This window comes from Candidozyma haemuli, assembly GCF_002926055.2.
Source record: "Candidozyma haemuli strain B11899 chromosome Unknown C_2014730914, whole genome shotgun sequence".
In the NCBI taxonomy this organism is placed as follows: Eukaryota; Fungi; Ascomycota; class Pichiomycetes; order Serinales; family Metschnikowiaceae; genus Candidozyma; species Candidozyma haemuli.
The window spans coordinates 1,416,765-1,436,230 of NW_020289904.1; the positions used below are offsets into that span (position 1 = coordinate 1,416,765).

At 43.7% G+C, this 19,466-nt stretch overlaps 11 protein-coding genes across 11 annotated transcripts; 7 read left to right on the forward strand and 4 right to left on the reverse strand. All coding sequences in view use genetic code 12, as the record gives it.

Annotated features, from left to right (window-relative positions):
• Positions 1-185: 185 nt before the first annotated feature.
• On the forward strand, positions 186-4,004 carry CXQ85_002255 (uncharacterized protein; the record flags this gene model as incomplete). The annotated part of the gene is made up of 1 exon (XM_025485939.1): positions 186-4,004. One exon carries the CDS (start codon positions 186-188, stop codon positions 4,002-4,004), a length of 3,819 nt encoding a protein of 1,272 aa, XP_025341404.1.
• A 190-nt stretch (positions 4,005-4,194) lies between these two features.
• PRP5 (DEAD-box RNA helicase) lies at positions 4,195-6,834 on the forward strand (the record flags this gene model as incomplete). Its single annotated transcript, XM_025485940.1, has 1 exon — positions 4,195-6,834. The coding sequence occupies one exon, from the start codon at positions 4,195-4,197 to the stop codon at positions 6,832-6,834; it is 2,640 nt and encodes an 879-aa protein (XP_025341405.1).
• A 136-nt stretch (positions 6,835-6,970) lies between these two features.
• On the forward strand, positions 6,971-7,789 carry CXQ85_002257 (uncharacterized protein; the record flags this gene model as incomplete). The annotated part of the gene is made up of 1 exon (XM_025485941.1): positions 6,971-7,789. One exon carries the CDS (start codon positions 6,971-6,973, stop codon positions 7,787-7,789), a length of 819 nt encoding a protein of 272 aa, XP_025341406.1.
• A 263-nt stretch (positions 7,790-8,052) lies between these two features.
• CXQ85_002258 (uncharacterized protein) lies at positions 8,053-9,843 on the forward strand (the record flags this gene model as incomplete). Its single annotated transcript, XM_025485942.1, has 1 exon — positions 8,053-9,843. The coding sequence occupies one exon, from the start codon at positions 8,053-8,055 to the stop codon at positions 9,841-9,843; it is 1,791 nt and encodes a 596-aa protein (XP_025341407.1).
• An 887-nt stretch (positions 9,844-10,730) lies between these two features.
• Positions 10,731-11,585, forward strand: CXQ85_002259 (uncharacterized protein; the record flags this gene model as incomplete). Its single annotated transcript, XM_025485943.1, has 1 exon — positions 10,731-11,585. One exon carries the CDS (start codon positions 10,731-10,733, stop codon positions 11,583-11,585), a length of 855 nt encoding a protein of 284 aa, XP_025341408.1.
• A 152-nt stretch (positions 11,586-11,737) lies between these two features.
• SLU7 (mRNA splicing protein) lies at positions 11,738-12,577 on the forward strand (the record flags this gene model as incomplete). The annotated part of the gene is made up of 1 exon (XM_025485944.1): positions 11,738-12,577. One exon carries the CDS (start codon positions 11,738-11,740, stop codon positions 12,575-12,577), a length of 840 nt encoding a protein of 279 aa, XP_025341409.1.
• A 22-nt stretch (positions 12,578-12,599) lies between these two features.
• CXQ85_002261 (uncharacterized protein) lies at positions 12,600-13,535 on the reverse strand (the record flags this gene model as incomplete). Its single annotated transcript, XM_025485945.1, has 1 exon — positions 12,600-13,535. One exon carries the CDS (start codon positions 13,533-13,535, stop codon positions 12,600-12,602), a length of 936 nt encoding a protein of 311 aa, XP_025341410.1.
• Positions 13,536-13,661: 126 nt separating this feature from the next.
• Positions 13,662-14,846, reverse strand: CXQ85_002262 (uncharacterized protein; the record flags this gene model as incomplete). The annotated part of the gene is made up of 1 exon (XM_025485946.1): positions 13,662-14,846. One exon carries the CDS (start codon positions 14,844-14,846, stop codon positions 13,662-13,664), a length of 1,185 nt encoding a protein of 394 aa, XP_025341411.1.
• A 220-nt stretch (positions 14,847-15,066) lies between these two features.
• On the reverse strand, positions 15,067-15,552 carry CXQ85_002263 (succinate dehydrogenase assembly factor; the record flags this gene model as incomplete). Its single annotated transcript, XM_025485947.1, has 1 exon — positions 15,067-15,552. The coding sequence occupies one exon, from the start codon at positions 15,550-15,552 to the stop codon at positions 15,067-15,069; it is 486 nt and encodes a 161-aa protein (XP_025341412.1).
• Positions 15,553-15,653: 101 nt separating this feature from the next.
• Positions 15,654-16,229, forward strand: CXQ85_002264 (frequenin; the record flags this gene model as incomplete). The annotated part of the gene is made up of 1 exon (XM_025485948.1): positions 15,654-16,229. The coding sequence occupies one exon, from the start codon at positions 15,654-15,656 to the stop codon at positions 16,227-16,229; it is 576 nt and encodes a 191-aa protein (XP_025341413.1).
• A 112-nt stretch (positions 16,230-16,341) lies between these two features.
• SWI6 (transcriptional regulator) lies at positions 16,342-18,606 on the reverse strand (the record flags this gene model as incomplete). Its single annotated transcript, XM_025485949.1, has 1 exon — positions 16,342-18,606. The coding sequence occupies one exon, from the start codon at positions 18,604-18,606 to the stop codon at positions 16,342-16,344; it is 2,265 nt and encodes a 754-aa protein (XP_025341414.1).
• Between the last annotated feature and the right edge of the window lie 860 nt (positions 18,607-19,466).

Consider the following 19,466-nt stretch of genomic DNA (forward strand, 5'->3'; position numbering starts at 1 on the left):
CTTTACGGTACTTGGCCAGAATTATCATTGCCTATATCATTACCGTCATTTCCCAAAAATACATCTTTGACTTGTGAATGATGGTATACTTCCTGATTCGGTTGCTTATCGGGTGCATACTCCATACATCGCGCATTGGGCTATCTGAATTGATGATTCTCAACAGACCACGGTGCTTCCATTGAATGTCCGAGTCTTCGCCCCTCCTACTGCATCAAAACACGAGTCTGCTACCTGGAATTCCTGCTGCTACTGTGGAAACCACTAATAATGACACTAGAAATGTGAAGAAGGCCAAGTTAGGCACTTTTGAGGGAGTGTTTCTCCCCACCACGCTCAATGTGCTTTCCATCTTGATGTTCTTGAGATTTGGCTTTATCATTGGCCAGATGGGTATTTTGGGCACTATTTTACTTCTAGTGATGTCCTTTGTCATTGATATCTTGACTGTTTTGTCTGTCAGTGCTATCTCAACGAACGGTACCGTTAGAGGCGGGGGTGCTTATTATATGATCTCCCGTTCTCTAGGCCCTGAATTTGGTGGTGCTATTGGTATTATCTTCTTTATTGGTCAGATTTTGAATTCGTCATTGAACGTGGTGGGTTTTATCGAACCTCTTTTGGTCAACTTTGGCAAGCTCGAAGGTGACGTTTACCCGTTACTTCCGGTCTCCTACTGGTGGCAGTTGCTATACTCCTCCATTTTGCTTTTGATGTGTACTAGTGTTGCGCTTGTTGGTGCTTCATTGGTGTCAAAAACGGCATTTTGGCTCTTTGTCCTTCTCACCACGAGTACACTTCTGATCCCAATATCAGCATTGGTCGTGAAACCAGGATTCCCCTTGTCACCGCCTGATGAGGGTTTATGGTATTCTGGCGTCTCTTGGAAGACCATTCAGGAGAACTTGTGGCCTCATTTTACAAGCGGAGCAGCTGGATCTTTGCTCCCGCCTGGTGAACCTGAGACATTCAAGAATCTTTTTGGCATTTTCTTTCCTGCTACTGCTGGTATCTTTGCAGGTGCATCGATGTCTGGTGAGCTTAAGAACCCTTCTCGCTCGATTCCCCGTGGAACGTTGTATGCATTGGGCATCAGTTTTGTTCTCTATTTCTTGGTCATTGTATCATTGGGAGCTTCTGTGCCTAGGGAATTATTCCACAGAGACATCAAGATCATGCAGACTGTTAACATGAATGGTTTAATCATCATAATAGGTGAGGTTTCGACCTCCTTATTCTCCGTCATCATGGGCGTTGTTGGTGCGTCTACAGTACTCAACGCCATTGCTGTTGACAAAATCATTCCCGGCTTATCATGCTTCTCCACAGCTCGTAAGCTGCCAAAAGAGAAGAAGAGAGCTCAGGTATATGCGATCATGCTTACATGGTCTATTGCTCAGATGTTTCTTTTTGCTGACATTAACCAAATCGCCACCTTCATCACAATGGCATTCCTCATGACGTTTTTGGTAACTAATCTTGCATGTTTCCTCTTGAGGGTTGGGTCTGCTCCAAACTTCAGACCTTCCTTCAAATACTTTAGTTCCAAAACTGCTTTCGCAGGAGGTTTGGTGTCTGTGCTCGCCATGTACTTGGTTGATGGCGTATCGGCGACATCCGTTATTGTGTTTTTGATATTCCTCATCATGATTATCCATTATACCACCCCACCACTGAATTTTGGTGATATTTCTCAGCTTTTGATCTACCACCAGGTAAGAAAGTATTTGCTTCGTTTAAAGCTAAACATGAGTGTTAAGTACTGGAGGCCACAGATATTGCTTCTATGTGACAATCCAAGGACTTCTTGGAATTTGATCACGTTCTGTAATCACTTGAAGAAAGGTGGTTTGTATATCCTAGGACATGTTGTTATGATGAGCGATGATTCTGGAGCCAACAATGATGAAGTGAATTCCGAGTTCAATGTGTCTTCCTTTAAGGAGATACGTAAGCAAAAAAATGCATGGACTAAGCTCAGAGATATGGCAAAAATCAAAGCTTTTGTACAGATTGCAATTGGTCCTTCCCTTCCATGGGGTGTCAGAAATGTCTTTCTCGGATCGGGTTTGGGCGGTATGCGTCCAAACATTACAGTTCTTGGTTTCTACGATTCACAGAAGCACGGTGTCGAATTACCGTTGAAACAGGAGGAAAGATCGTTATCCCAGCTTCATTTGCCCACAGATGAATGTAGAAAGGAAAGGAAAGTTTCGGTAAACCAATGGGTTCAGATAGTCGAAGACTTGATTATAATGCAGGCTACCGTTGCTGTTGCGGGCAACTTCTCTCGATTAGAGTTACCGACGTTGAAAGGCCGGAAATGGTTCAAGAGAAGTAAGCAAGGCGACGAAAAGAAATACATCGATCTTTACCCGATACAGATGTCATCTATTTGTTTGATGGATGATGGCAAATCGGTGATGTCTACGAATTTCGATACATACACTTTGATCCTCCAGCTTGGATCTATTCTTTCCACTGTTGACGAATGGGATTTAAACGGATATACCTTGCGTATTATAGTGTTTGTTGAAAGCGCCAATGAAGTTGAGGAGGAATTATCAAGACTTAAAGATCTACTTAGTTCATTGAGAATTGATGCGGAGACTGTTGTGAAATGCTTCGAGGATGGATTCCTCCAGACATACAACTTTTTGGTGAAGGGCTACAGCGTCACGCCTGCTACCCAATCTGAATTCAATCACATAAACCACATCCTTCACGGTGACCAATGGTGGAAAAACCTCCGTGATGCCAGGGAGTCTTTAAGACAGATTCAAAAGCAGAAGTTGCAAAGAAAACTGAATGACAAGAAGCTGAAGTCAATTCATATCAGTGATGAAAGGAAATATGATCCAGTGCTGTTCAATCTTACGAACAATAATAACTCGCCTGTTACCGGTCCAAGCCTTAAGAACAATAGACGGTATACTTTGTCGAATTTGCATGGTCAAGGACTATCCCTTTCCTTCAACATGAAGGCACAGGGAGGCGATAGCTTCTTTTCATATGAGTCTGAAGATAGCAGTGACAGTGATTTGGAGGAAAGTATGCATAGCTCTTCGGGTAATAACACCAGCCAGCAGCGTACTCCAGAAATACATACTCCAGAACCCCAAACGTTGGAAGCTTCCCCGACCGAACAGTTGTCTGTCAAAGATATTCCGACGACAACAACTGCGGCCAGTCAACAGAGACTACCACAGAAGGATAACATCAACAAAGCTAGGCATGCACTTTTGGCCAAGTACAAAACATCAGCGGGTGCAGTTTCATCTGACCAGCTATCCGTGAGGTCATCTATGTCTAATCTTAGGCCTAATTTCCTGTCAGTGAAGATTCCCCAATCGAAGGTTAGAGATGAAGAAGAAGAGGAAGAACCGCTGGTGCCTGCTGATGACGAAGGTGACGATGAGGATAACAACAAGCCGCTGATTCGTTTTGTTGAGGACGAGGAAGGCTCGAAAGACCCTACAAAGGAATCCAGGCAACCTGGCCATGGTACAAGGACTCCTATTTCTCGCAACGAAAGCTTCCTCAATTTCTCCGCTGGCAACACAAGGCCAGCTATGAAGAGGGTGCCATCTGTGATTGCCCATAACGATATCAACGAACACATAAAATCGCCAAAGTTCCTTTCGGAAGCCGATGACGAACTAGCTGATGAGAGTCTCGATCTACTCGAAGAGACGGGTAGCGAAGGACAAAAATCAGAACGAAAATTGACCCTGAGGCAACTTCAGGATGAGTTGAAGAACCTCACTTTCAATGATTTACCAGCAAAGGGGCAACATATAATCCTCAACGAGCTCATGAGAAAAATCTCGGGAGATGGGAGCACTGCAGTGATATTCTCTACGCTCCCTGCCCCGATCATAGGTACTCATTTAGACGATGATGCCTCTTTAGATTACACTAACAGTCTTGCCATATGGTTGGATAACTTGCCACCAACCCTTTTGCTCAATTCACAAACCGTGACTGTAACGACAAACTTGTGATTGAGATAATAAAAATGCGTTTATATTATAAACCTCGCTTATAGAACGTACGTACATAGTGACAGTACTCTTGCATCGCAAAGCACATCACATCGCGCATAGTAACAAAACTCCACACTCAAGCATCACAACAGTGTATTATAAAAGGTTCGATATTTTATACCATTTTATCAATAACATTAACTAACTCATGTCGGAAGCAGTATCCAAAGATGAAAAACTAAGGCAGCGCCAGGCACAGTTGGCGAAATGGAAGGAGAGAAAGTCCCAATCTCCAGGTGTATCCAGCTCAGAAGCATCAAACAACAATGAGGTAAAAGATGTGCTGGAGACAATTTCACCTAGTCCAGAAGAGCAACGTCGTCAGGAAAGACTTCGAAAGCTCGAGGAATGGAAGAAGAAGAAACTACAATCGCAAGAGTCTAGTAATACTGAGGAACAGACGAACCGCCAGAACAAACTACAAGAATGGAAACGTAAACGAGAGAAAGGTGAAGTGGCGGTTGAAGAGCCTGTAAAGAATAAACCTAAACCTTTTAGGGTTCTTAATACAATCCACAAGTCTTCTCCATTAAAAAAAAGGAGGGTGTTCAGTGATGATGAGGCAGAGGATGATACGCATGTCAAGAAGTTCAAAGCACCCACTCTATCGAAACCTACTTCCAACGAGGAAAAGAAGGCTAATACGGAAGAGGATGCGCTTGATGCTTTCTTAGAAAATCTTGCCGAAGATGCAAGTGAACCAGCGAATGGTACAAATGAAGCAGTTGCTCTGGAAGACAGTCTGGGTGAAGAAGATGACGACGAGGATCCTTTACGTGCTCTTCAGTTGAAGGCAATGCAAACTGGTAAAGAATTGGCAACTGTGGACCATAGTCAGATTGACTACATGGAATTCAAGAAAGACTTCTATGTGGAAACGCTGGAAGTGAGTCTGCTCAGTGAAGATGAGGTTCTGGAAATTAGAACGAACATGGATGGCATCAAAGTTAAGGGAAAGAACTGTCCTCGTCCAGTTTGGAAGTGGTCCCAGTTAGGCTTTTCCTCTGTGATAAACACAGTTATAGAGAACAAACTACAGTTCAAAGCTCCCACCGGAGTGCAATGTCAAGCTTTACCTGTCATACTTTCTGGTAGGGATATGCTAGCTATAGCGAAGACAGGCTCAGGAAAGACCCTCGCATTTGTGCTACCACTCCTTCGACATGTCCAAGATCAACCGCCCTTGCAGGAAGGAGACGGTCCTATTGCCATTCTCATGTCGCCGACTAGAGAGCTTGCTCAGCAAATCTATCGTCAGCTTACCATATTTACCAAGAAGCTAGGGTTAACAGCAGCTTGTTGTTATGGTGGGTCTTCCATTGAACCACAGATTGCAGAGCTCAAAAAAGGCGTACAGATCGTTGTTTCTACTCCTGGTCGTTTGATTGATTTGCTAGCCACGAACAATGGTCGTGTTTGCAATCTAAGACGAGTCACATTCGTCGTGCTTGATGAAGCGGATAGAATGTTCGATTTTGGCTTTGAACCCCAAATAAAAAAGATCTTCTCCCAGGTTCGGCCAGACAAGCAATGCGTGTTGTTTTCTGCCACTTTCGCTAGGAAGATGGAATCGTTGGCTAGAGATACGCTTCACAATCCGATTGAGATTGTCGTCGGTGGAATCAGTGTGGTTGCATCAGAAATCAAGCAGCATGTCGAATTATTCGAAAGCGATGATAATGCCACTGCAGCTGATATATTCGAAAATAAGTTCACCAGGTTGCAAGAACTTCTAAAAAGTTATTCTCTGGTGAAAAAGCTTGTGTTCGTCGAAAAACAAGACTCAGCAGATCAGCTTCTTGTGAAATTATTAGCCAAAGGTCTACAAAGCTCAACAATTCATGGTGGCAAAGAGCAGATTGATAGGAAATATGCCATCAAGGAGTTTTCGGAAAAAGATAGTGGAGTTGATACTTTGATTGCAACATCGGTGGCTGCAAGAGGATTGGATGTCAAAGGTCTTGATTTGGTCATTAATTTCGACCCTCCCAGTCATATGGAAGATTACGTACACCGTGTTGGTAGAACAGGGAGAGCAGGTCAAGAAGGAGACGCTTACACCTTTGTAACATCGTCTCAAGAACGTCCCATAGCTGATTTGGTGAAAGCATTGAGGCTAAGCAAGTATCCTGAAGAAGAGATCGACGCAAGACTCATCGAAATTTCAGATAAATTCCTCCTGAAAGTCAAGGATGGGAAAGAAAAATTCCACTTTGGTTTTGGCGGCAAAGGACTTAGCAAGCTTGATGAGAAACGAGACACCAATATGAAGATGGAAAGAAGTATCTATGCCATGGACAATGCAGATCAAGATAAGTCCCGCGATAGTCCTATTTCCGTTGCCACTGAAAGACCAGCATTACTGGATAACGCAAAGTCCGTCAATGGGGTTGACTTGCCTGAGTTTGATGTCGTTGAGGGAAGAGCGAGCGAGTCTACTGGTCCTGATAGGTGCAAGTTCCATTCTAGAGTTGTTATCAACGACCTTCCACAATCTGCCAGATGGCATGTTGTCAATGCCGATAATTTATCTGAAGTGACAGAGCATACTTCTACATCCATCACGAACAAGGGTCAGTTTTATCCTCCTGGAAGCAAGGTGCCCACTACAATCAAGGCCGGTGGAAAAGAAGTTCCCGCGCCGCCCAAGCTATACTTGCTTGTTGAAGGATTAACAGAGAACGCAGTAAGAGATGCCAACAAATTGCTTCGTCAAAAAATCATCGAAGGCTTGGAATCGGCCTCAAAAGACGATTCTTCAACTCCCTCGGGACGTTATGTCGTTTAATTGGAAGGTTACACAAGTGCGCATAAATTCATGTGCGGAAAAACTCCCTCGGGCCAAAATGCTGTGGGGTAGCACGGAGATACAACTGATATATATCAACACTTCATCCTCCTTATCTTCTTTTTCCTAACCAAAGATGGCTTTCGACAGCAGCATTTTCGAAGAATACACCAAGTGGGTGGTCAGCGAGGTTGAACCTGGTTTCATTCACGTCCAGTACAACAACCCCAAGACACTCAATGCCTTCACTGAAGAAGACTGGAGAGCCTACCATGCCATTCTCGACTGGTTGGACTCCGATCCAAGCACCAACATCATTTTGATTTCTTCAAAGGTTGAGAAGGCTTTCTCCAGTGGTTTGAACTTGAAGGCTGCCATGTCCTTGATGAATGGAAAGGAGGACTGGAGCTTCGAGAACAAGAAGAAGTTCATGTACAAGCACATTATTGACTTCCAGGATGCTATCACCAAGCCAGCTAGAATGAGCACTCCTACCATTGCTCTTTTGAACGGTGTCTCCTACGGTTTGGCTTTGGATATTGCCTCCGCCTGTACCATCAGATTGGCAGTTGAGGGTGTCAAGATGTCCATTAGAGAAATCAAGATCGGTATTGTCGCTGACATGGGTTCTTTGCAGAGAATGACCAACCTTGTCAACAACAAGTCTAAGATGTATCAGTTGGCCTTGACTGGTGATGTCTTTGGTGCCAAGGATGCCTTGGACTTGGGCTTCGTCTCTGAAGTTGTTCCTGACTTGAAGACTGGTGTTGAGCGTTGTCTTGAATTGGGCCTGCTGATCAACGGTAACGCACAGTGGGCCATCAAGGGTACAAAGGACTCTATCCAGTACATGGTCAATGGTGGTACTCACGAGCAAGGCTTGGCCAACATTGCCGAGTACAATTCCATCAACCTTGTCGGTGGTATCACCGCCGGTATGCCTCCAAAGCTTTAAATGACATTGGCTTCCTATTTATGATCTTCAATAGAAACTTATCCTGGTACCAAAGCCGTCGACTCGGTCACGTGTCGTTTGATGTAGTTGTAGTTAGTACTGCGAATGCTGAAAAAAAAAAACCGTTGGACCACGCTAGAACAAGCGTTCATATATCGCACTTTGCAAACCAAGAAGAAAACATCAAACCCATGATTCGTGGCCATTTGCGTGGTGTTCGAAACCTAGAACACCTCCATAATGTTACGAGTCGGTCTTTTTCCATGAATGGAGTCGCTAAGGCCGCTCTGGCTTCCCCAGATCAGTCACACCAGGAAAACGTCTCCCACAAGCATATTCCAAGTATAGCCGACATTTTGCAAAAGACACCATCCAGCAGATATGTTGACCTGCTTTCATCCAAGTCGTCTTTTGTGCCAGCCCATAGACCAACCAAACTGCGTTCTCTCATGCTTCAACTGGAGGTTACGCGACTCATAAATCTCGGTTCGAGAAGTGTACTACTAAAGCTTTTGCTTACGTGGTTACAAGACAAGGGTGCTAAGCGCGTTACTAATGACGACTTTCTTAAGCTCGTGCCATATATCCTAGAGGCCATTGTTAAGTGGCAGGGAATTCTCTTGCATGGCCAGTATGAGTACCTGGCCTATGAGAAACGGTACTCCCCCACTGAACAGCAGGACCTAGCAAAGGAGGTGCTTTATAGCGTAAGAAAGATTTATTCTCGCTTATTGTTCCCCGATTCTGAAGAAGATTACATTTATCTGAGAGAAAAGAGACGTTCTTTAGGAGAAACTGATTACGACTTGACCATGAAAGATTACGAAAACTTAATTCTGCTTGAATTGAACAACAATAAATTGGACTTAGCTTCCAAATGGTTTGAAAGACTTGAACAAAGATACCCCGACGACGAAGTCTATCTGAAGATGACCTATAACTTGTGGATACTTAGGTTTCTTGTCTACGGTAATGGACTTCCAAAAAATTGGTCTGCTACCAGTAAGGAAACTAATACCGCCTTCAGGAAGCCTGTCAAACCATACCATACATCTGAAGTGGAATGGCACAGGACCTTTAGCGAATACGCTAAAAAACAGCATCTCATGCTGGGTAACAGCATGTTGAATTTCGACAAAACCCTCTTGGGCTCTATCATTGGCTCTATTGCAAGCTCCAAGGATACTGCTCAGATTTACAAATTCATTGAAGAAGTATGGGGAATCGATGAGAAAGGACAGATTATTCAGCTGCACAAGAAGCTCGACATTGACGATCCATGTTACCCAGATATCGATACCTTGCGGAGTATCGTCGTCTCGTTAGTTTACAACGGTCAAGTTGTGAAGAGTATGCTTTACATGAACGCTTTCCAGGAAAACTATGGCATTGACTTGAGCAAAGAGTCAGATGAATTTTGGGGTCAACTTTTTGACTGGGCCGAATTCACCACTCGTGTTTCTGAAAACAAGTCTCTTGAATACTTCATTTGCAAGACCGATGCAAGAGTTGAAAAAGACGAACAAGGCAAATTCGTATTAGAACTCGCCAAAAAGTCGCCGGATTTCGACTACGAAGGCTTCTTGACTTTTATGACCGACTTGAAGAACCAAAGATCCAGACTCATTGAAGAATTGTGGAAGTGCTACCGTGAAGCCGGAGCAAACTATTCAATGAGAGCATTTGTGGCATACCTTTCTGTTATCAAAGCCAGCAAAGAAGAAACGAAACTTTACGAATACCTCAAACTTGTTGCCCAATGTCTTCATGAAAAGGACTTACCTGCTGGTAGTTTCAACACTGTGTGGAAGAAAGCCCCAGAAAGACTTCGAACACACTATGAGGATGCTCTCGTAGCCCTCATTGAATTGAAGGCTACCGCTGGCGAACTTGAAGTGATTGAGGTTGTGATCCGGAAATGGGCGCTAGACGCAGAGATGGAGACGTCATTAAAGAAATACGTACTGAACCAAAAAAGCCGGTACTTGGAACTCAATGCTACAGAACAGAATGACGAAGACGGAGATGACGAAAACTTTTTGGGCCTCATTTAAAAAAATTGCCAATTTAAATAGAAGTCATTGCATTGCTCAGACATTGAGCGCTGGTAACATTTGCAACTTGTAGACGGACTAAGTGCGACGTCCCAGACTGAATTATTTATCGTACTTGGTAGTGCGCCGTCCAACTCGCCCGCGTCACCAAAGAACACTGAGCGTCTTTTACTCAAATCCCCCAACCTAGGTATACTACGTATCATACATAATGGCTGAAGGAATCGAAAAGCTTGCGGAAGTCCCTGTTGAATTTTTCAAGGATGGTTCTGCTTTCGTCAGAAAGTGCCAAAAGCCAACCCAGAAGGGTATGTGAAATTTCAACAATCTGTCTTTAGTACAGGTTGACTGATATAGATGACTGGCCAACAACGATAAGTGGCACAATCATGATGACCCTTTGCCTAGTCAAATCAAGAGCCTATTTCATAATCAACTCGATTACTAACTTTGCAGAATACCTTAAGATCGTCAGAGCTGTTGGTGTTGGTTTCGTCATGATGGGCGTCGTTGGATACGCCGTCAAGTTATTGCACATTCCTATCAGATACTTGATTGTCTAATCCAGCTTCTGATGTGCTTGATGAATATCAATGTTTACTTCTTTAGCACATGAGACGTCTCGGCGTTTTCTGATTTTGTAACAATAAATTTCGGATATAACATACGGAACTGAGTGAAGAAGAGAGGAAGTGGGCAGGTTATGGAATCATTTAAGTTTTAATGATCTTATGGACTATTTCAGCTGCTTCTAAGTCCCTCTTTAGCTCGTTGATGTAAGCACAAGAATAGTATGTGTAGTCACGTGTAGCGTTTGGCTGTAACGCACTTTTCCACCAAGATGCGATGGAGATGCCCTCTATCTCTTCAACAAGCACATACAACCAATGCTGAGCAACACCAACACTTTCGTAAGAAAGTTGGCTCATAATGATGCTGCTGTCAGACTGGCAGCTTTTCAGGCTCTCAAAAATTTTCTCAAACATAAGGAGTCAAAGGGCCTTGACCTAGTTGAGTTCGAGAAGCTCTGGAAAGGTCTCTACTTCTCCATGTGGTACTGTGACAAGCCAATTCCCCAGCAGGGATTAGCTGGTAACATTGGAAAACTTTACAGCGAGGTGATTCCAGAAGAGAATTTAAAGGACTTTCATGAGGCATTTTGGCTAGTCATTTCTAAGGAATGGCCAACTATCGATAAGTGGAGAATCGATAAGTACTTGATGTTGATTAGAAGAGTGATTAGACACCAGCTTTTCCGTTTAGAGGCATCTGAATGGCAAGAAGAGCAACTAGATAACTTCTTATCTGTCTTGCACGCTCTTCCTTTGAGCGATGATCCTAAAATGCCAAAGGCTCTTTCTTACCATATCGTCGATCTCTTCCTCGATGAGATTGAGTATGTTATATTTAAAGACTTCAGAGACTATAATGAAGAAGCCGAGGAAGATGATGAGGAAGATGATGAGGAAGATGAGGAAGAGAAAGAAGAGGAGGCTGAGGACAAGAAGGACTCCAAAGAAGCAGCCGATGATGACGTGGCTGAGAAGAAGAAGGCTATTCTTGCTAAAACTCCAATCAAGAAAATGTTGGTTCCTTTCGAGAGTACCGCCAAAGAGGCTAAATTCAAGCCTTTAAGAGAGAAGTGTAAAGAGCTTCTCGCTGATGAGAGGTTGCAAGAATGGAGCGTAGTAGAGAAGGAGACGTCTAATGACTCCGACGACGAAGAGTGGACCGGATTTTGAGTGGCCTGTAAAGCTTATAGCATCTGTATTATAGAAAACAAACATTGTGCATTGACTTCTGTAGATAGCTACCTCCTAGTAGTTATATGGCGAGTGCGCAGTATCATCGCCAGTCTCTAGATGTTACCTTCTCATACCTATCAACACAACCAATGACTGGAAACGATAACCTGTACATTCCCAAGTTTATTCTGAATGTTCCATGGTATTATCGTGAATTGCAGGACACTAGCAACGATGCGTTCAGGCATCAACGAAGGGACCCCACAGACTCATCCATAGAGCAGGGAGGTCCTCTGGCTGGCACAGGTATCAATGATACTTTCAAAGTGGTAGATGGCGTTAAGCTCAAGGAGGATGAAGGTGATTTTGCTGCTAAGAGGGACCGCTGGCACGGTTACGATGCGGCCGAGTGGGATGAGATCTTCTCCAAATGGGACTCCATCAAGAAGTCCAAGAAACCCCAGACAAATGCCCCAGATGATAGTGACGATACTGACTATGAGCTAGAATTACAAGAGCTTGGTATTGATAGGAAAGAATTCACTAAAGGCTTCGTTGAAGACCCAGTGGAACGATCTATCAGGGAACGCAAGTACACTCCAGCTTATATATTGGCGATTAATGCCAACGAGGGTGGAAAGATCAGAATTGGGAAAGACTCTACCCGTGGAATTGCAAACGATGATTCGGACTTTGTGAGACAGATAAGTAAGGATGAACGAGACTTAAATCAGATGCAACAATTCGCCTGGGAACAAAACAAGCAGTATGAACTGCAGAAACTGAGAGAACTCTACCAAAAACAACTTGCAGATCTAAGTAATCCCAGTGCAGAGGCCGTGGATACTACAGTACCAGTCGAGCTAGGGTTCAGTGTCGAAGCGAGCCCGACACTAATGATGATGAAAAAGAAGGAGGAAGATAAAAAGAAGAAAGAGGCGGGAGAGAAGCGCAAACGCAGTCTACTAGATAGATATGGTTCCGAATGATAATTAAGCCTACTCAGTTGTTTCAATTTATCTCCATCACCCAATCCGGCCAGTCTTTCAGTCTGACGCACGACTGCTCTTCATAGACAACTTCCAAGAACTCGTGACAAAAGGTGCCGATAAAGGCTTCAAGAGCTTCGGTGTTCTCTTTAAAAAGTGATCTCAATGTAGGCAACTCGATCAACATTGAAAGTGGGAAGCCTCCGTTAGCTTTGTCAACAAATGGTCTATGCTTTTTGTCTTGGAGTAGCTTCTTCTCGAGAAACAAATGCTTAAGATAACTGGTGGCAAGCTGTCCATCGATAACCCTACTTGTCTTATTCTCGTCATCTCCGACTGAAGTAGCGTGCTCTCTGAGATGAACCTTTGGTGGGACCATTACTTTTCCATAGCTGGTTGATGAACCATTGATGTGCCATGGCGTTTCCAACCCGGGCAGAGCGGTATCATTGGGTGTAAAGCAAGAGCCACTAGCTGAGCTTTCGTCTGTTTGCAATTTGCTAGTTTGTGGGAAAACAGCTGGAACAGGCGGTGTGATCGAGGGCGACCAGTTAATCTGGTAACCCCCTGAATGGGCCCATATGAGTGATGACAGTTTGGACTTGCTTGGATCATTGAGGGACTCTTTTTTGCTCCTTGTTTCTTCCATTGGGCTCACACTCTCAACCTTCGATGGAATGAAGTAAGGGCTTCTGGAGTAGTCAGTATCACTATCCAAATTCAGATTCAACGTATCGGATGTATCATTTTGCCTCGTTGGGCTTATGAGAGCCCCGAGTGATTGGCCTCTCTTGTACCAGGCCGACCATATAGATTCAGTGCGTCCTGGCTTTCTAGATCCCGTGGCAGTCGAATCAACTAGATCGATCTCCACAAATTCATCCGCTTGATGAAGTAAGGACAGAGAGTGGCTTCTATGATTTCCAGTGCTAGGATTATTAAGATAATTCGGCCACATGCTTGATGAAGTAAAATGGCTACAATTCTGTGAATGAGAAATGGTTGCAAAAAATCGTGGATGGGAAAACTTGAGCGATACAAAAATACAAAAGCGAAGAGTCGCCCGTCTATAATAAATCAACAATTAGGAGTTTTCCTTCACTAAGCGTAAGACTTCAAGGCCTTTCAACAACTCTTTCTCGGCGGTCTCGATATCTTCATAATTAAGAGCCGAGATAGCAAACTTCGCATGCTTCTGAACTTGAGTGATCTGTTCGCCAGTATCCAAGATTGATTTGAGATTCTCTTTAGTAATAGGTTTATGGTGCGAGATTGGATTAGCGGAACCAGAACGTGAAGCGGAAGGTTTTGCTGGTGTTTTTTCTTCTTCCTTCTCTTCTTTACCACCTGGAGGGAAGACCTTGATTGAAGAATCCTTGTTAATGTGGGATAAGTCATCATCAGGCAAGAATTTTGGAGCACCAGGCAATTTCACTTCTTCATCATCGGCATTTGGTTCGCTTTCCGGATCATACTTTGGGGCACCGGGAAGATTAAGAGGGTTATCAGGTTCATCGTTGCGTGGGGGACTAGGCAAAGCCGGAGGTTGAGCTGATGGGAAATCAGGAGTCTCTGCTTCATGATCATGTGGCTCAGTCAGTGGTTTATCGGAGGCAGAGGGGCTCTCGTGAGGGAGAGATTCTCCCGCTTTCTCTAACTCTTCATCTTGCAACTTTGCAAGCTCCTCGTCTTCATCCTCGCCCTTCAAGGGTATTTCATCTTTGATCAACTTACTTAGCTGAAACTTCAAGACTTTAGTCTTCTCTTTGATAAACGTTGTGAACTCTTCCTTACTTGTACACTTGCTCCCAGTAGTTTCGCCAAAATCAAGGCCGTCATCGCCGTCGCCAGTAAAAACCTTAAGTGATGTCATGAAATTGATTGAAGCTCTCAACTTGCTTGCAAGTTGGATCTTGTTGGTGCCGTCGTAATTTGAGATATCCTCGAGTGAGCTGAGGAACAACTTGAACACGAAGGCAAACAGGACATTTAAGGACAATTGCCTGTTGGTGAGGATCTTGTGAAGGTCTTCATCTTCAGTGGAAGTTTTGATCTTCTCTGTATCTTCAAGTAACGAGATGGTAAATGTTTCAACCTCCTTATCGGTAGTGTGGAGCTTATTGGAAAGGATATGCTCAAGCACGTAGACCTTACAGTAGTAGCTAACAACAGGATGAACAGCTTGTAGCTCCAGAGCTCTTGCTATGAATGGAGTAACATTGATATCCTTTTTAATTGAGGCTGGTACAGAGTCTGGTTTAATAGACATGGTGGTGTAGTTCTGTTAATGTGGGAGCGGTAACTAGTACTCATGCAGTAAAGACCGCAAGCGCCAGTCGATGGAAATGTACCATAGATGAATGAGAGGTATAGGAAACAAAAATACGGTAGAAGAAGTGGTGGTGTTTATTTCAACTTTTGAAAAATAAATAATTCTGTAGCATTTAGTTTTCTTTGGTATATACATGTACTGCGCTACTCTTGATAGCCTAATGTAAGTCTGGCATCCTCATGATCTCCTTCTCGGGGTTTTCAGCATCGGCTTGCAACATGCCGAGAATCTTCAGGTCCTTCCACTTATCTGGTAAAGGAGTCACGTCATAGTTCTTAGTGGCCCAGTAGTAGATATCCCAATCAGGTTCGTCCAACAACTTGTCGTACTCGTCAAGCTCCTCATAGTTGAACTTGTGCAAGTGCTTTTTGGCAAATCTCGACAACAACAAGTCACTCTCCAAAATACCTCTCTTTCTAGATTGGTAGACCAAACGGGCTCTCTTGACTTCGAGTGACTCGCCAGTGCGCACGATAGGATCGATACGAGCAGCTAACTCGTTATATGAAGGGTTCTCCTTCCTCTTATACTCGAGGAGAGTCTTTGTAGTACCTGAAAACTGACGAAGGGATCTTCTGAACATCTCTTTGGTGGCCGGTAAAGAAGATAAGGAAAGGCGATGTGGAGTAGGCGAGCGCTCCATGTGTAGAGTGGGTGTGCGAAATGTGCCCTGCTGTCTGCACCACCATAGCACCGTTTACTCTTACTCAATATCCAAGCAAGGACCACTCTCTACTCTGAGCCATGGGTAAAGCGGTCTCCAAACTATCAAAAGACGACCTCAAACTGCTCCGAGAACGGACGCTTTTTGACAAGCGTGAGTTGCAACAATGGTATAAAGGCTTTCTACGCGATTGCCCTAGTGGCCAACTCTCAGAGGAGGAGTTTGCTAAAGTGTTTAAGCAGTTCTTCCCCTTTGGCGACCCAACCGATTACTGTCATTACTTGTTCCGTCTATTTGACACGGATAACTCAAAATTCATTGATTTTAAGGAATTCATCGTGGCATTGTCCCTCACGTCTCGTGGTGACGTGAACCAAAAACTCGAGTTCAGTTTCAAGCTCTACGACCTTAACAGGGATGGAAAAGTATACTATAAGGAAGTTCTTGCAATTACTTCAGCCATTTATAAAATGGTGGGTCCAATGGTTACGTTGCCGGAAGACGAAAAGACCCCGGAGTTGCGGGCCGAGAAGCTCTTTACCATGTCAGACAAGGATCCCAACGTCGACTACTTGGATTTCAATGACTTTAAGCGCCTTGTTAAGAATGACCCATCGTTGTTGAATTCGCTCAACGCTTATGAAGGCTTGGTTTAAAAAAAATAGGATGAAAAATGATGAGATAGTTGTATGGGTCCATATACGCGGGGATCAAGTACTCTTTTTTATGTGCATTAGATATATTTCATAATACAGTCTTTTTACGGTTTCACTGTTGTCCCTCGACGGCTTCAAGCAAGCCGTCAAGGAGTTCGTCAACTTCGTTAATGTCCACGCCAGTACAATAACTCACAACTTTCTTGAACTTTGCTGTTAGCGTGCTGTAGTTGAGCAAGTTCTCTAGCTCTTTCTCAAGATCTCCATTGACCTCCTTGTAGGCCAGGAGACGTGCCTGTAACACCTCTGCAGGCGGTAGGTTCTCTATTATGTCATCGGTGGACTCGACGTCCTCGTTGTTGGCTAATTTGTCGTAAATCGGTCTAATGATGAATGGTTCATCGGCGTCAAACTTGACTAGTTCGGAGTTCGCAAGGTCGTTGGTGAATACCTCCTCGTCTTTTTCACCATCAGGAAGTTTCTTCTTAAGAACTTGCAATTTCTCGGCGATATTGGCCATCTGCAACTTCATCGTGTCCACAAGAGACACTTTCTCCAAAACCTTTTTAGCAACAAACCTGTTATTCGCTGTTATTATCGTTGCTCCGCGGAGCTCCTTGTTGAGATTGTTGATCTCCTTCTTCTTTGAGTTTATGATCTTCAGGTACTCTTCGTTCGTGTCAGACATTAAATCCTGGATGGATTTGAAGATGCGTTCGGAATGCGATAAGGTCTTGGGTGACCTTTCGTGTTCGGAAGTACCGTTCTTTTGTCCTGATAATATGTTGCCTTGTTCATGCTCCATGTTACCGGCATCAGGATATTCGTTAGTCTTTTCCCAAAATTCCACTCCAGTATGAACTAATTGTAAGAAGTACTCGTCTTCTTCTGAACTGACATCGAGGTTTTCAAGCAATGTCTTGGTAGCACCTACTGAATCTCTGTGAGCTAAGTAGCTCTCCCTCAATTGAATGACTTCTTTGACAGCTTCAAAGTCGGCCGGTTTAACACCAACATTATTTGCTTGTTGACTATCAGCTCTCAATTCGAGGAGAACAAAAATAAACCATCTGAGCTCATGTTCACCTGCCAAATGAAGCGCAGTATTACCAGACTCTGAGTCTTGAGCGTTAATAATCTTCGTGCAGAGATTATGAAGATTCTTCTCCTTGTTTGCATTTTGTATCATCCACGTTATTATCTTGATGAGGTAATACTTTGAAGCGCTGTGATTCTTCGTCGCCAGGACGATAATATGATGAAGGAATGAGTTGCGTTTGTTATCAAACAACCACAAATCTGGCCATAACCAGTTGTCGAGCATGCTCACGAAGTTTCCTTTCTCCATAGCATTGGTCACCAGAATAGCGGAAATCAATGGCGATTCACCATTATTATCACCACGAATAGGAGAGCTTATCCCGAGTTCTATGAAAATCTCCACCAAATTGGACGCTAGCGTAGCAGCATAGTGCAAGGCTGTCTTGCCTTGAGAATCCAATGGAACATCTAAAATTGACATGGGCAGCTGTGACCGAGCAGAGCACTTCTCGAATACGCTTTGGAACATTGTTTTAATATCACTTGAAGAGAGCTCTGCTGAAACCTCCCCATCGTTCTTGAAGATTTCACTGAACTTGAGCTTGACTTCCAGCACAAGGTCAACGTCTTTCTCTTTAAATGTCGAGGGAGGTAGACAGTATGGATGGTTGGTGTTCGATTCGGCGGCTGCTTCCACCAAAGAGTGCTGGGTGGGTTGAGTCTTCCGTCTTTTCGTTGGAGAGCCATCCAAAGCGTCGGTCATTTCCTCGTCGGCATCGCGTTTAACAGCGCCAGGAGATTCAGCTTTCTTGGGTAGCTTTTCATAATCATGAACATCCACGAGAAGAAGCTTTTTGACTATGTCGTAAATGCCGTTGTTGAGAGCAACCAGCACAGCTTTATCGTATGGAATCCAGATCCCGCGTACCTGAGACACTTCATGGGACCTGAGGTCATTGTATAAAACTCTATCTTCATCATTTCCGCCTTGAAAGTACTGGGGGTTGGTGAAGATGTCGTTTTCGAGAAAGCTGTCGACCTGGTCCTCGCTGAATTGGCCCAAGTTAACCAACACGCTGAGTAACTGGGAAACATTGATGTAAGAGTCTCGAACACGACGTAAAATATGGATGGAGTCGTCATCAGAGGAAACTTTGTTGAATCTCAAGACAATTTCTATGAATTTTTGTCCCGAATACACCGAGGAATACACTTTGGATGTCCATGAGGCCGACACGGAGGGTGATGGAAGTTTTGGCTTCTGTAAATGAGTACCGCTCAACTGATTGCTTATGGAGTTAGCAGTGTTATCACCGACGTGCTGTGGTGATTCCATGATGATGATTTGGTGTTGAACTGAAACCAATTACCTTAAACAAGTTGAGATTAGGTGCTTTGAGCTTTCCAATTTGGGACAATTTGCACGGCATGGGTAGACGTGTTACACCCGTGCCTCAAGACACAGAAGCGTTTGAGGCCAATTAGGGCAGGCTGCATCAGGAACCAACCAGATACTTTAGAAAATATAGAAAATAGAAGAGAACTAAGGCAATGATGTTTCTTACTTGTTAATGAGGTTTTTAAAATATCCGGTGTTTTATGTGATCTACTGTGGCTCTCGGTATCTCACTGTGGGACGCAGTGCAACTGAGACGCGGATGGACCACGATGAAGAGTCTCATGTGGCTGGAAAACATTTAATGCGTAAATGGGAGATTTGAAGGGTTCAGAACTTACTAGTTGATTTATATTGTTATATGGTAACTTTGGGCGTGTTTTCTGAGAGAATTGATTTTTTAAACTGGTTTTATAGTATTTGCAAGTAATGGGTTGTGGCTGCGAAAAAGTTGAAACTGTAGGTAATTTACTGAACCAGCACTCAGAGTAACGTAAAAGAATAATCTACAAAAAGTGAAAAAAGAAAGATACCAGCCAAGAGAGTTATGGTGATTATCAATAAGTTCAAAGCAATTCAGATGACCTTCCAGATAGCTAAGAAGTTATGCAACTGGCCATTGCCTTCCATGCTGCAAGGGTACCACTCATGACAAAAATAACTGATACTATATCGGTGGATCTTTTTCAAATAAATTTAATAGATATCTCCCAAACTCCTCCATTTTCATGGTAATTGTTTTGTCTTGTCTTGATATATACTACTTACGTCATGCTATCTATCTATCTTACTGCAGTGCG